Here is a 16,142-nt window from a genome sequence, read left to right on the forward strand (position 1 = left end):
CACCCCTAGTCTAAATGTCTTTTTTTTTGTTTTCTTTTGGAAAATAGAGAATTAACACAAGTAAAGGGAAAGATTTGGGAAAGGGATAAAAAATGAAAAAATTAAGTAAATAAGTACATAGGGATTGGATAATTATGTCTGTGGGCAGGAGCAAGCATGAACAAATTAGGATATAAACACCTACAATGGTTGTTACATAGGCTTATATACAACATTTTGGACCAGTGGAAGTGGTCCAGAAGAGTTATATGGAAAGTATTACTACCATTTTTCTTAACAACTAATACCATTACTTAGCCTAATAGATTAGAATTACCACAGTACATAATTATCTATTTAAGTGTCTAATTTCCTTTTATATTGTCTCAATGTGTACTTAAGAATGTATAAATAATTATAGTTTTATACATATAAAAAAATGGAAAAGGTTATATGTGTGAAAAAAGTACATGATATTTGTGAATTCCTTATCCAAATAAAATTAAAAAAAAAGAAATTTGTTAACTTTGTGGCAGCAGTACGATGCAATACATGATATTAAAAACTGAATTACAGTAAGTATATATATTAAAATAGTTAAATTAAAATAGTACAAAAACACATTTAAAAAAAAACTAGTGAGGTAGTGTTCGTGGGATCAGTGTCCATTTAGAAATTGGATGGCAGAGGGGGAGAAAACTGTTCCTGAATCACTCTGTGTGTGCCTTCAGGCTTCTGAAACTCCTTCCTGACAGTAACAATGAGAAGAGGGTATGTCCCGGGTAGTGTGGATCCTTAACGATGGACACCACCCTCCTAAGGCACCACTCATTGAAGATGTCTTGGATACTATGGAGGCTGGTAACCATGATGGAACTGACTAATTTTACAACTGTCTGCAACTTAATTTGATCCCCCATTCTCCTACACTCCAGGGTTTAAAGTCCTAACCTATTCGACCTTCCCCTATAATTTAGATCCTCGCAACATCCTTGTAAATTTTCTCTGTACTCTTTCAATCTTATTGATATCTTTAATCTATATAGGTTACCTGACTATGCATAATACTCCAAATTAGGCCTCACCATTGTCTTGTACAATGCCTGTACTCAATACTTCGATTTATGAAGACTAATGTGCCAAAAACTCTCTTTACTTGCGACGCCACATGCAAGTAATCATAAATCTATATTCCCAGATCCCTCTGTTCTACTGCACTCCTCATGCCTTAACATTCACTGTGCAAGTCCATAGTCTACCCAAAGTGCAACAGCTCACACTTATCTCCATTCATTCTGTCTGCCATTGTTCAGCCTGTTTTTCCAGCTGCTCCAAATCCTGCTGCAGCTATGATAACCTTACTTGCAAATTTGCTGATCCTGTTTACCACAGTGTTATCAAAGCCATTGGTATAGTATAGATGACAAACAACAACAGACTCAGCACCAATCGCTGTGGCACACCTCCTGTTCAGTTGAGATGCAACCATCTACTACTATCCTCTAGCTGCTTCAGCAGAGCCAATGTTGAATCCAATTTATTACCTCATCTTCTGTGCCAAGCAACTAAGACTTCTTTACCAGCCTCTCATGTGGGACCCTGTCGAGGACCTTGCTAAAATCTATGTAAATAACATGTACTGCCTTTCCTTCATCAACTTTCTTAGTAATCTCCTCACAACTCTAAGATTGGTTAGACATGAGCTACTACGCACAAAGCTTCCTTGATTACTTCTAACTGCCTCATCTGTTCAATCCTTGTATATCCAGTCCCTCAGAATACTTTCCAATAACTTACCCGGTACTGATGTCAGACTCACTGGCCTGTAATTTCCCAGCTTGTTCTTAGATCCTTTCTTGAACAACGTCATCTGTCCTCTGATCCTCCAGTACTTCACCCATGGCTAAGGGCAGTTTAAGTAGCTTTCTAGGGTCCCTGTAATTTCTGCACTAACCTCCCACAAGGTCCAAGGGGAAATCTTGTCAAGTCCTGGGGACTTATCCACTCTAATTTACCTCAAGTCAGCAAGCACCCTTTCCTTGTTAATCTGTTTACAGTCCATCACCTCACTGCTGTTTTGCCTGAGTTCTGTAGGCTCTCTGTCCATTGCCAGAGTAAATGCAGGTGCAAAATATCAATTTAAGATCTCCACCGTCTTTTTCAGGTCTATATGTAGAATACCATGCTAATCTTCAAGAGGACCAATTTTGTCCCTTGCTATCCTTTGCTCTTAGTAAATCTGTAGAAGCAGCCCATGGGATTCTCTTTCACTTGTCTGCCAGAGGAACTTCATGCTGCCTTTTTCCATCCTGATTTCCCTCATAAGTGTTCTTGCATTCCTTATGCTGCTTGAGTACTTTATTTGTTCCTTGCTGTCTGTACCTGCTCTGCACCTTCTTAATAAGGGCCTCAATATCTGTCAAACCAAGGTTTCCTAAGACTGTTAACTTTGCCTTTTATCCTGACAGGAATACAAAAAGGAAACTTTTCTGACCGCATTTGATAAACTATCCCATCCAGCCCTTTACACTGTTAGTCTTGGTCAATGTGTGGAAAGTCAAAATCACCTACCAGCACAACCTTATTTTTCTTGGAACGTGTGGAAAGAGAAGTGGTGTTAGTGTTTTGGATTGATTACCTTTAATTGGCTTATTAATCATTACAAAATGTCTCTCTGGTGCTTCCTGCTCCCTTCCCTCTCCCTCTCCCTTTTCCCAGCCATGATTCCCCTCTCCCTGCCCCCTTCCCACTCTTAGTTCCCAATACAGACCCATATTAGAGTCGGTTTGTCATCACTCATGTCATGATTTTTTTTTGTGTGGCAGCAGTACAGTGCAATACCAAAAATTACAATACTATGCAAAAGTTTTAGGCACTCTAGATATATATGCCTAAGACTGTACAAAAAAAATTGAAAGCCTTGAGCCTTTGTCGGTTGTTACAATTGTAGAATATTGTTATGATAGGGACCTTTTCCTAAACTACTTCCAAAGCTATTTTTGGCATGTATTTCTAATAGTTCTATGGCAAACTATCCTAAATGGGAAACTCCCTTAATTTCAGGTGAGACATGGCTGTGATCCAACGTGTTGGGGTACTGGTCCTGGTGGATGCCTACAGACTTTGTTACACCGAGCCATTGATGAAAATAACGAGATTTCTGGTTGTTTCCTCATCCGCAGGTATACAGAGGGATATTTTGAACTGCCTTTCTTTTAAATTTATTTACAGTGTGGGCGGGGTGAGGGGCACAAGATGAAATGAGAGTAAACTAGCCAATAATATAAGATTGCTATTTTTATAGCTTAAAAATAAGAGGCAGGAATGGACATTGAACTGCTGGGAAGTAGTGGTGGGGCACAGGAGGAACTGAATAGGTACTTCACATCAGTCTTTTTTGTGGCAGACACCAGTAACATGCAGGAATTTAAGAGAGTTAGGGAGAGTTGAGTATATTGTCTGTTATGAACAGGTGCTGGGAATTTGAAAGGCCTGTGAATGGGTAAACCACCTGTACCAGATGAACTATATTCAGAAGTTCTGAAAAATGTGGCTGAAGAGATTGTGGAGGTGTGAATAGTGATCATTCAAGAATCACTAGAGTAAGGAAGGGTCCCAGAAGACTGCAAAATCACACCACTGGAGGCAAAAGACAGGGAGTTAAAGACTAGTTAGCCTGACCTCAATGGCCAGTAAGATTTTAGAGTTCATTATTAAAGATGGAAGTTCAGAATACTTGGAAGTACATAATAAAATAGATGCCAATAAGGTTTCATTAAGGGGAGATCTTGCCTAACAAATCTGTTAGAATTCTTTGAGCAGGATCAAGTAAAATAGACAAAGGAGAGTCAGTGGATGTTATGTACATGGATTTTCAGAAGGACCTTACAAAGGTGCCACACAGGAAGCTGCCAAAGCAGAGCCCATGGTGTTTGAGGCAAGGTACTGGCATAGATGGAAGATCAGTTGACTGGCAGAAGAGAAGGCAGGGAATGGGTATAAAGTGGTCATGACTGCAAGTGATTAGTGGAGTTCCACAGGAGCCAGTCTTGGGATCGCAACTTTTCACTTCATGCATTAATGGTCTGGCTGAAGGAACTAATGACGTTATAGCGCAGATGATACAAAGGTGAGTGAAGGAGGTGGTGTAGGGAGTCTGCAGAAAGACTTGGACAGGTTAGGAGAATGGCAGATGGAATACAGCATAGGGAAGTGTGGTGTCATACACTGGTAGGACGAATAAAGGTGTAGACTATTTTTTAAATTGGGAGAGTAGTCAGTAATTGGAAGTGCAAGGATACAGTACTTGGAGTTCCTAGTACAGGATCCCCTTAAGGTTAACTTGCAGATTGAGTTTGTCGTAAGGAAGGCAAATGCAATGATGTTTCGAGAGGACTAGAACCTAAAAGCAAGGATTTACTATTTATTATGTGTTAGCCAGACTGCATTTGTAATTTTGAGAGCAATTTGGGCCTTGTATCTAAAGAAAGATGTGCTGTCCGAAACAGTCTTGAAAGAGAGTCACATGAATGACACAAATGAAAGGCTTAAACTTAAACATGTGAGGAGCGTTTGATGTCTCTAGGCCTGTACTTGAAGTTCAGAAGACTGGGGGGAGGGGGGGCCATGGGGTGGAATCTCATTGAAACCTATCGAATACTGAAGGACCAAGGTATTGGACATGGAGAAGATGTTTCTATTAGTAGGAGAGTCTAGGATCCAAAGGCACAGCCTCAGAATAGAGGGACATCTCTTTAGCACTGACATGATAAATTTATCCAGAGTGATGAATATGTGGAATTCATTGCCATGAAATGTTATAGAGGCAGAGAAACAAGGTTCTTGATTGATAAGGGGGTTAAGGGTTATGTGCAGAACACAGTAGAATGAGGTTGGGTACGAAAAAAATCAGTCATGATTGAATGGTGGAGCAGATTTTTGCAATATCTTGTGGCTTTATGAAATTTGCTTGCAATAGTGTTTACTTTTTGAAGAGGGGCAAAGTTTTGTGTATCAGTCTAATGTACTTGTAATATATTGGTTTTCTATTATAATGGAATAATACTTTTCTACACCAAGTGACCTTCATTATTCTTTCAAGAGGGAAATTGATGCTCAGGATCTTTTTGCAGGTAGTTCTTGAATTCAGTTGATCAATATTGCTACCAGCTGGTTATTTCAACACTTCGTCTTCACCAGCAGCTCCGTAGTTAATCTACAAATAAATCTGTCTTCAAACACCTAATTTGATTGAAGGAAAGCTATTGCATTTTGAGAGAAACTTGCCAGTACAAAATTCCTTGGGAATGCAAATCAAAGCCAATATTGCCAAAATGTTCTTAATCAGTGAAAATTCGAAAAGCCACTACAGTGTCTAAAATGTGTAAACTGATTAATAGCTTCAATCTTTTCATAACTATGGAGAAACTTTGGAATGATTCAGTATTGTATAAAAGAAATCTAAAAAATTAGTTAAGTTGCCAATCAGTTGTTCTTTATTGCTACAGTAACATGTCTCTTTAACAGTGGATGTGATGGTAACAGTCCTAGACGACCAGGGCCAAATGGTGAGGGGGATGAGGAAGCCCGAGATGGTCAAACACCATTGCACATGGCAGCAAGCTGGGGCCTTGAAGAAGTGGTACAGTGCCTTTTGGAGTTCGGTGCCAATGTGAATACTCAGGTCAGTGGCAGTGTGTGTGATTTAGTCCATGAGCATGTGCCTGCTGCTGCCTGGAAGGAGATTGTACGTTTTCCCCGTGTCTGCTTCCTCCGGTTTCCTCCCACAGTCCAAAGACGTACTGGTTGGTAGGTTAATTGATCGTTGTAAATTGTCTTGTGATTAGGCTGGAATTAAATCTGGAGATTGCTGGGTGGCGTGGTTTGAAGGGCTGGAAGGGCCTATTCTGCAATGCACCTCAATTAATAAATAAATATTTTAAAATAGAATTTGTTTATTGAGGTGCAGTGTGAAATAGGCCCTTCTGGGCATACAAGCCACTCTGTGCAGCAATCTCCCAAATTAATCAATTAGCCAATCAACTGGTACATCTTTGGAGTGTGGGAGGAAACTGGAGCACCCGGAGGAAACCCACGCAGTCATGGGGAGAACATACAAACTGGATTTAAATATGCCATCCCTTCCCTTGTAGTCAGGATATGGGGTATAAATTACAGTGGGAGACAGAAAAGGGTTTATAAAAGGGGCAATGTTACAATGGTCATGGGAGATTTCAGTTAGCTACTCCAATTAACCGATGATGCAATTAAATGGAACCCACTGTATTTAGAAATGACTTTACAGGCAGCTCCCAGGTTACAGCAGATCTGAAACTGAAACTGTTCATAAGTCAGGAACAAGCAGTGCATGGAAGAGGATCGCAGAAACTGCTGTGATGGGAGAGTGAGCAGGCTGAAAAGAGTAGCTACTAGCCAGCATCACTGACTTCATGAGTGAGTAAATGAGTCAACTGAGAGCTCTCGGCTCCTTTCAGCCCCCCCTTCCCAGTTGTTTTGTGGAAGGATGGGAGAAAGGGCACATGGGTATGCCTTGTTCCATGTGCTTTTCTTCAAAAGATGTCCAATCCATGGAACAGCCAGCAAGTCCATTCCACGGGTTTCCCAACTGCCTGTTCTTACTTATGGGGTGATTTTAGGTTTGTGACCTGGGCAGGTTAGTAATCTGACAGTATTATATATGCAACTACATCAGCAGTGAATTTTCGTAATTGGTATCTTGTGTCCTGAAAGTGGTATGTGAAATTTGCAGGGAGCTCCTGTATATGTTTTTTGTACAATTCTGTTGTGATAGGTGAATCATATTTAATGTTTCTTTTTACCTTTTTACAAGGATGCAGAGGGAAGAACTCCAATTCACGTTGCCATTAGCAACCAGCACAGTGTTATAATTCAGCTTCTGATATCACACCCTGCCATCCGGTTAAACATTCGGGATCGCCAGGGTATGACGCCCTTTGCCTGTGCAATGACCTACAAGAACAACAAGGCTGCAGAGTCTATCCTCAAACGAGAGCCAGGAGCGGCTGAACAGGCAAGAGCATGGGAATCACCATCATGTCTTTGTATTTCCAGAAAGGGTTACAGTTGTTTGGTGAGGTTCATGCTTCGGTTGGAAATGTGAACTGGAGCAATTAGACCCAATATTGGAGTCCTGCTGATTCTGTTTGTTCAAGCTAATTGAAAGAAGTTTTTTTGCATCAGGGACGTTGTACCAGTATGTTTCTAAGCAGTGTGACTTTGAGCCATTCTCTTCAATGCACTATTTACATTTAAATGTGAAGCCTCTCATATTCGTGAACTAATGAGTATTAAGTGGTTACATTCCAATGTCCACATGCCCATAACATGAAATCTGCACTTAAACTTCTGAGCCACATCAGTTTTATCATGCCACAGGAATAGGCTCGATGGGGAATTATTTATGAGATGGAGATTAAGGTACCCTCGTGTTGAACAGGTGTTGGTTTGTCATTATGGTTGTTTGATCAATAGGAGTCCTCACATTGAGCATGTGTACTGCTTGCTTTCAACATTTGTCTGCACAATTTTGACCAGATCTATAGCCTGTAAGTGTCCTTTATCGAGATCTGTGGGTAATCAGGAAGCTTTGCAAGATGTGAAGAGGTGGCTTCTGGCATTATGCTCCACCACAGAGGAAAGAGCTGCAGAATTCATAGTCATAGTCATACTTTATTGATCCCGGGGGAAATCGGTTTTCCTTACAGTTGCTCCGTAAATAATAGTAATAGAACCATAAATAGTTAAATAGTAATATGTAAATTATGCCAGTAAATTATGAAATAAGTCCAGGACCAGCCTATTGGCTCAGGGTGTCTGACCTTCCAAGGGAGGAGTTGTAAAGTTTGATGGCCACAGGCAGGAATGACTTCCTATGATGCTCTGTGCTGCATCTCAGTGGAATGAGTCTCTGGCTGAATGTAGTCCTGTGCCCACCCACTACATTATGTACCTTAGCTCTCCTCAGGTCTATCACCATCTCCTTAGTCTTTTTCACATTAAGCTGCAGATAATTCTGCTCACACCATGTGACAAAGTTTCCTACCGTAGCCCTGTACTCTGCCTCATCTCCCTTGCTGATGCATCCAACAATGGCAGAGTCATCCGAAAACTTCTGAAGATGACAAGACTCTGTGCAGTAGTTGAAGTCTGAGGTGTAAATGGTGAAGAGAAAGGGAGACAAGACAGTCCCCTGTGGAGCCCCAGTGCTGCTGATCACTCTGTCGGACACACAATGTTGCAAGCACACATACTGTGGTCTGCCAATCAGGTAATCAAGAATCCATGATACCAGGGAAGCATCCACCTGCATCGCTGTCAGTTTCTCCCCCAGCAGAGCAGGGCGGATGGTGTTGAAGGCACTGGAGAAGTCAAAAAACATGACCCTCACAGTGCTCGCTGGCTTGTCCAGGTGGGCGTAGACACGGTTCACAGAATTAACTTGATGATGTTCAAGATGCACAGTCCTCTAGTGAGCCCCTTTGAGGAAATGCCAAGGTTTTCCATACAGTCATCTGGATATTTTCTAATAGGACGTACCTTTCTGCCTCCAAACCCCCCTTTTCTCTTTAGGAACTGAGTTCGACTCCTATGCATTCTTTTCCTTTCTCAAAGCAAATAGATCCTATTTTATAATCCTATCCTATAGACCCTGTCTCTCCTCATAATTTCAGCACTGTTAATCACCCCTCAGTCTACCCTGTTTTATGGAAAACAACACCTGACTAGATGGTCTGTACTTGTAACTCAAACTTCAGCCCAGATAGCATCCTCATTAACCTCTCCTCCTTTTGTGAAGTATGGGAACCAGAAGATACAGTGCTGTGCTGTACCTTGGTTAAGGGATCATAGCCACCCTCCACACTTGCCCTGTGGCCACACCACTGCACTGTACTCCTCGCTTATCTACAATTCATTCCCACAAAGTGAAGAGGTCAACGAGTGATGACTAAGCTGCTGTGAAGGAAACAAGATCTACACATACGCACTGACCTGATAGCCTTCTGACAGCTTTTCCAAATCTCCGATCAGGCACTTTTCGAACAGCCAAATACACATTCTAAATATTCTCCCAACACAAATTACAAATATCAAATTAAAAAGTAAATTTCAGGTGTGTTTTAAATAAATTAGGTCTCTAGGCTTGAATGTCATGTTGCTGAAAGACTAGATGCAATATGTATCCCATCCTTAGTTACAGAAAATGTCTGGCTTTGGCATGTCAAAGCCACGTACACCCAAATCTGACCCACCAATACCACCACCACCTGCCTAGTTTTGCTTCCTAAAAATAAGGCCAAATGCTAACCTGTCTCTATTAGTGCTATCTAAATGTCATGTCAAAGACTTTTCTTGGATGGCCAGTATATGTCACTCAGACAATTTAAAGTCAATCTTTGGGAAGTCAAAACTTCCCACTACTGTATTCGTATTCTAGGCTGGTAATGCCAAGTGTCTCATGCACTCAGTGGCCAATTCATTAAGTACATCCTGTGCCTAACATTCACCACCCTCTGAGTGAAAAAGTTCCCCCTCAGGTTCCCCTTAAATATTTTATTTAGAGGTAACAGCAGAGTAACACAAGTCCTTCTAGCCCAATGACTCCATACTGTCCTATTGTGCCCATGTGACCAATTAACCTAACCTGTACATCTTTGGACTGTGGGAGGAAACCAGAGCACCCAGAGGAAACCCATGCAGTCATAGGGAGAGTGTACAAACTCCTTACAGATAGGGGCGTGAATTAAACACACATCACTGGTGCTATAATAGCATTATGCTACCTACATGCTACCATGCAGCCCCAATTATTAGATTAGGTTAATCTAAAGACTAACACTGACAAGACCACATAATTATAACATATAGTTGCAGCAGTGCAAAGCAATACCATAATTTCATAAAGAACAGACCATGGCAACGGTAAAAGAAAGTCTCAAAGTTTTGATCGACTCCCGATAGTCCCCGATAGCAGGCAGCAGAAGGGAGAAACACTCTCTGCCATAAACCTCCAGGCACCGACAACTGTCGATGCATTGGAAGCACCCGACCCCAGCCGACTCTGAGTCCGTCCGAAAACTTTGAGCCTCCAACCAGCCCTTTGATGCTGAGCACCATCTCTGCCGAGCGCTTCGACCCCGCCCCGGCCACCGAGCAACAAGCAAAGCCGAGGACTCGAGGCCTTCCCCTCCGGAGATTCTGGATCACACAGTAACAGCGGCAGCGAAAAAGGCATTTCAGAAGTTTCTCCAGATGTTCCTCCGTTCTCTCACATTTGTCTCCATCAAATCAGAATGGTGCACGGTACCCTACTGGACAGATTACAGATATCATTCACCGGAGTGGCCGCGCAAGCTGCGTCACGCCGCCATCTTCTCCTCCTCATAATAAAATATTTCATAATATAATGAAATTATATTTCATCTTTCACCATTAACCTATGACCTCTAGCTCTAGTCTCACCCAACCTCAGTGGAAAAAGCCTGCTTGCATTTACCCTCTTTATTGCCCTCATAATTTTGTATACCTCTTTTCTCTGGAGTATCATAGAATTTGATAAAGTCCTAATCTATTCAACCTTAACTCGTATCCTCAAGTCTGGGCATCCTTGTAAATTTTCTCGGTACTCTTTCAATTTTATTGATATCTTTCCTGTAATTATGTGACCAGGACTGCACATGATGCTCCATATTAGGCCTCAACGTCTTATACAGCTTCAACGAATATCCCAACTTAATACTCTGATCTATGAAGGCCAATGTGTCAAAAGCTTTCTTTACAACACCATCGACCTGTAACCACTTTCAAGGAATTAAGTGTCTGTATTCTTAGATTCCTCTCTTCTAATGCATTCCTTCATGCCCCATCATTCACTGCAAGCTCCACCCTGATTTGACCTCCCAAAGTGCAGCACCACATACTTGTCTGCATGAAATTCCATCTGACACTTTTCTGGTTGTTCCTGAACCCATTGTAAGCTTTGATAGCTTTCACCTAGGTACTTAAATGTTGTGGGCAATCCAGCGTCAACCATTCTCTTGGGCACTGCATTCCAGGTACTGTTACTACGGATGAAGAAGGTCCCCTAGGATCCCCTACAAAACTGTTCCTTTATCCTAAATCTGCATCCTCTAGTTTTATTCATATCCTGATTTAGGAAAGTTGACCCTACCTATACCCTTCAATCTTGTATACCTCAATCATACTCCTCCTAACTGCTTCTATTAGGGAGAACAGACTTGCATTTTCTGGTCACTCCTTGTAACTAAAGTGCTGCATCCCGGACAACATCCTGGTAAACTTCCTCTCTGCACCCTCACCAGTGCTGTCATGCCTTTGTAGCATGGTTACTAGAACTACATGCAGTATTCCATCTGAGGTCTGACCAAGGTTTCATAAAATTGGAGCATAATCTTCTTTCTTCTATATTTGATTTTCTGACTAATAAAAGCTATTATCGCATTATCACATATGCCCCTTAACATTGTAATCTAACATGCTTGCCACCTTCAGGGATCCATGAACCTGTACTCCAAATTCTCTGTTCCCTGATACTCCTGAAGACCTTACCATACACGATGTATGTCCTAGCCTCATTAGTATCCCAGAATGTATCACCTTACAGTTGTCTGAATTAAATTCCACCTGCCATTTTTCAGCCCACTTCATGAATATACATCACTATGTCTTGAAATCTAAGACACTATTAACAACTCCGCCAAACATTGGGTCATCTGCAAATTCTTTAGCCATGCCTCCCACTCCAACATCCACAACCATTTCATTTATGTACGTATGTTACAAACAGCAAGGTTCCCAACGCCTAACTCTCACAGGCATCTCATTGCAAAACAGCCCTCTGCCATAGGCTTCTGCTTCCTATTGTCAAGTTAGTTTTGCCAACTTGTCTTGGATCCCATGGGCCCTAACCTTTTGAACTCATCTCCCATATGGGGTGACAAAGACATTACTAAAGTCCATGTAAACAATGTTTACTACCCTGCCCACTGAAACTTTTTCCCTCTTCAAAGAATTCAAACAAATTGATGCGATCTGTCCTTAACAAAGCCATGTCGCCAAGAAAAGATCCAGTAAATTTTCTTTCTCTCATTGATCTGTCGACATATTGTGTAAAATGCTTTCCTGGAAACATCTCAAAAATTCCATCCCATCTCAGCCCTTGATGTTAATATTGGGAAAATTAAAAGCCCCAGTACAATAACCCTATTTTTGTTGCACCGCTCCATCTTCCATATGTTCCTTTCCCTCCCGCAGTCTGTTGGGATGTCTGTAGCACAATCAGTGATGACAACAATATTGTGGACCCTTGTGTTGATTAAAGCTATGAGTTCATCTACTTTACTAACGGTGTTCCTTGCACTAAAATACAGTACATATAATTTAACTTTGAACTCCCTTGATGTGCACTTCCTTGCTTGAACTGACTAAATGTTTGTCTTCAGTTCTTCACAAACAATCACTGAGGCCCGTTTCCATGTCAACACAATTTAAACCTTCCTACTGATGCTAATATTCTTTCCAGCAAGGGTCTTAATCCCACTTGTACTGGTACAAACTGCAATCTGTACTAATTTTTCAGGTACCACCTTTCTCGTAAATTTCCCAGTGATCCAAGAACCTGGAACCCATCCTCCTGCACGATCCCTTCAGCCACTCAACCATAAGACAGTAGGACATAGGAGCAGAATTAGGACTTTTGGGCTATCAAGTTAAGTCTGCTCTGCTATTCCATCGTGGCTGATTTATTATTTTCTCAACACCATTCTCCTGCCTTCTCCCATAATTTTTGACACTCTTACTAATCAAGCTCTGCTTTAAATATACCCAGTGACTTGACCTCCGTAGCCTAGCCATCTGTGGCAATGAATTCTACAGATTCAACACCCTCTGGCTAAAGAAATTCCTTCTCATCTCTGTTCCAAAGGGATTGCCCACTATCCTGAGGCTGGGCCCTTTGGTCCTAGACTTCCCCACTGTAGGAAACATCCTCAACACATCCACTCTAACTAACTTGGACTTTCAATATTCTGTAGGTTTATTCTTCTAAACTCCATAGTCATTGAGCACTCCTTACAATAACCCCAGAATCATTCTCAAGAGCCTCATTTGGACCCTCTCCAATGTCAAAACATCTTTCCTTAGATAAGAGAACTGCACACCATAATCTTAAGTGTGGTCTGACCAATGCCTTAGAAAACCTAAGCATTACATCCTTGCTTTTATATTCTGTCCTTTCAAAATGAAAGCTAACATCACATTTGCCTTCCTTACCACTGACTCAGTCTGCAAATTAACCTTTAGGGAACCCTGCACACGAACTACTAAGTTCCTTTTCACCTCTGATTTCTGAATTTTCTCCCCTTTTTTTTTAGAAAGGGGTCCGTCATTATTCCTTCCACCAAAGTGCATGACCATTCACTTCCTTATACTATATTCCATCTGCAACTACTTTGCCCATTTTCCTAATCTGTGTTAAGTCCTTCTGCAGACTTGATCATGGGTTAAGAGTGGAAGGTGAAAAGTTTAAAGGGCTCATGAGGGGAAACATATTCATTCAGAGGGTTGTGAGTGTGGAACGAGTTGCTGGTGCAAGTGGTGCATGCAAACTCTGCTTGAAGAGAAGTTTGGATAGGTGCAAGGATGGTTGTGGTATGGAGAGCTGTGGTCCAGGCAGATCAATAAGAGTTGGCAGTTTAAATGGTTTGGCATGGACTAGATGAACTGAGGGGCTTTTCTATGACTCTATGCCTCAGTTTCTTCAACACGACCTACACCTCCACTTATCTTCGTATTGTCTTCGAACTTGGCCACAAACCCATCAATTCTGTCATCAAAATCATTGATATATAACGTGAGAAGAAGCATTCCCAACACTGACCCCTGTGGAACACCACTTGTCACTGGCAGCCAAACAGGAAAAACCCCTTTTATTCCCACTCTTTGCCTCCTGCTAGTCAGCCAATCTTCAGTCTATGCTAGTACCTTTCCTGTAAAACCATGGGCCTTTAAATTCAGTTGATTTCATCAGATGTAGTCTTTTAACAGCATGCCAACAGTCCTTGATTAACCTGAATGATGATTTATGCAGTCCCCTTGATCCTTCTCTATTTATACAGCACCAATATCAGACTAAGTTGTGTACCTGTTTTTCAAACTACAACGTCACACCAACCTTCCGCCTCTCTGGTACCATGTCTATAGCTCAAGAGCATTGAAAGATTATTTGAGCTAACATGATTCCTTCCCTTTCTTCTAAAAGTTTGGTACACATTTTATTGGAATCCAGTAATTTATCCACTTTTAAAGCTGCCAGAGCCTTTACTATTCCTCCTTCCTTCTGTCCATCATTTCCGGCATGTTACATACATCCATCTCAGTGTCCATGATTGTATAATCCCCTTACATTTGCCTTCCATACTACTGACTCATTAAAACAGCACCTTATAAGAATAGTCATAGACAAATCTATCCCCACCAAATCTTCCCCAACCAGAAGCCCTGAATGAATCGTGATATCCACAATCTGCTGAGGGCCAGCTCAGTGGCAACCCATTAAAGTACAAGAGGTCCAGGTATGACCTCTAGAAAGCCATCTTGCATGCAAAGTGGCAATTCTGGATCAAACTTGTATCACTGAAGGATGCTGAACAGCTGTGGTAGGGGTTGAACGCTATCATCTGTTGCAAAGTGAAGCCAAGTGTCATGGGTGCAATACTTTGCTCCCAGATGAGCTTAATGTCTTTTGTGCTTAATTTGACTGTTCAAACATGGAGGCACCTTCAGAAACTCCAACAGCCCCTGATGACACTGTGATTTCAGCCTCTGAGGCCAACGTGGAAACATCCTTCAGGAGAGTGAATCCTCAAAGCATCCAGCCTCGAAGGGGTACCTGGCTGAGTAGTGTTGATCAACTGACTGCTGTGTTCACCAATGTCTTTAATGACTGGCTTCAGCAGTCTGAGCTATCCATCTGCTTTAAGCAAGCTTCCATTGCACCAGTGCCCAAGAGGAATGTGGTAACCTACCTCAATGACTTTTGTTTAGTAGCACTTGCATCCACTGTGGTGAAGTGTTTTGAAAGGTTGGTGATGAAACGCATCAACTCTTGCCTGAGAAATGACTTGGATCCACTCCAATTTGCCTACCGTCACAACGGATCAACAGCAGATGCTATTTCATTGGCTCTTCATTCGACCCTAGAACATCTGGATAGTGAAGGTGCATACAACAGGATACTCTTCATTGACTACAGCTCTGCATTCAATACCATCATCCCCTCAAAATTAATCAAGCTTCAAGACCTTGGTCTCAATACCTGCTTGTGCAATGGGATCCTCAATTTCCTCACATGCAGACCCCTGTCTGAGCAGATTGGCAAAGACATCCCCACAATCTCTATCAGCACAGGTGCACCACAAGGCTGTGTGCTTACCCCCCTGCTCTTTTCGTTCTATACTTAACAGCGACAATTCTATTCTTACGTTTGCTGACGAATATGAACTGCTGTTGGCTGAATTCAAGGTAGTGATGAATCAGCATATAGGAGGGAGATTGAAAATCTGGCTGACTGGTGCCACCACAACAACTTCTCAGTCAATGCCAGCAAGATTAAAGAGCTAATTATTGACTTCAGGAAGAGGAAATCGGAAGTCCATGAGCCAGTCTTCATTGGAGGATCAGAGGTGGAGAGGATCAGCAATTTTAAATTTGTGTTATCATTTAGTCACAGTCATACTTTATTGATCCCGGGGGAAATTGGTTTTCGTTACAGTTGCACCATGAATAATTAAATAGTAATAAAACCATAAATAATTAAATAGTAATAGGTAAATTATGCCAGGAAATAAGTCCAGGACCAGCCTATTGGCTCAGGGTGTCTGACCCTCCAAGGGAGGAGTTGTAAAGTTTGATGGCCACAGGCAGGAATGACTTCCTATGACGCTCTATGTTGCATCTTGGTGGAATGAGTCCCTAGAGGATTTCGGAGGATCTTTCCTGGGTCCAGCAGGTACGTGCCATCACGAAGAAAGCACAGCAATGTCTCTACTTCCTTAGACCTTTGGGAATATTCAGCATGTCATTTAAAACTTTGACAAACTTCCATA

The 16,142-nt window shown here is 41.7% G+C and overlaps 1 protein-coding gene across 1 annotated transcript in view; it reads left to right on the top strand.

The window, feature by feature from the left end:
* Positions 1-16,142, top strand: part of ankfy1 (ankyrin repeat and FYVE domain containing 1) — a 95,831-nt gene that overhangs the window by 53,015 nt on the left and 26,674 nt on the right. Inside the window, exons 16-18 of the mRNA XM_072242828.1 lie at positions 3,043-3,161; positions 5,506-5,662; positions 6,830-7,030. Coding sequence (XP_072098929.1) covers positions 3,043-3,161; positions 5,506-5,662; positions 6,830-7,030 — 477 coding nt within the window. The remainder of the gene's footprint in view (positions 1-3,042; positions 3,162-5,505; positions 5,663-6,829; positions 7,031-16,142) is intronic.

Source organism: Mobula birostris, chromosome 25 (assembly GCF_030028105.1).
Source record: "Mobula birostris isolate sMobBir1 chromosome 25, sMobBir1.hap1, whole genome shotgun sequence".
Classification (NCBI taxonomy): Eukaryota; Metazoa; Chordata; class Chondrichthyes; order Myliobatiformes; family Myliobatidae; genus Mobula; species Mobula birostris.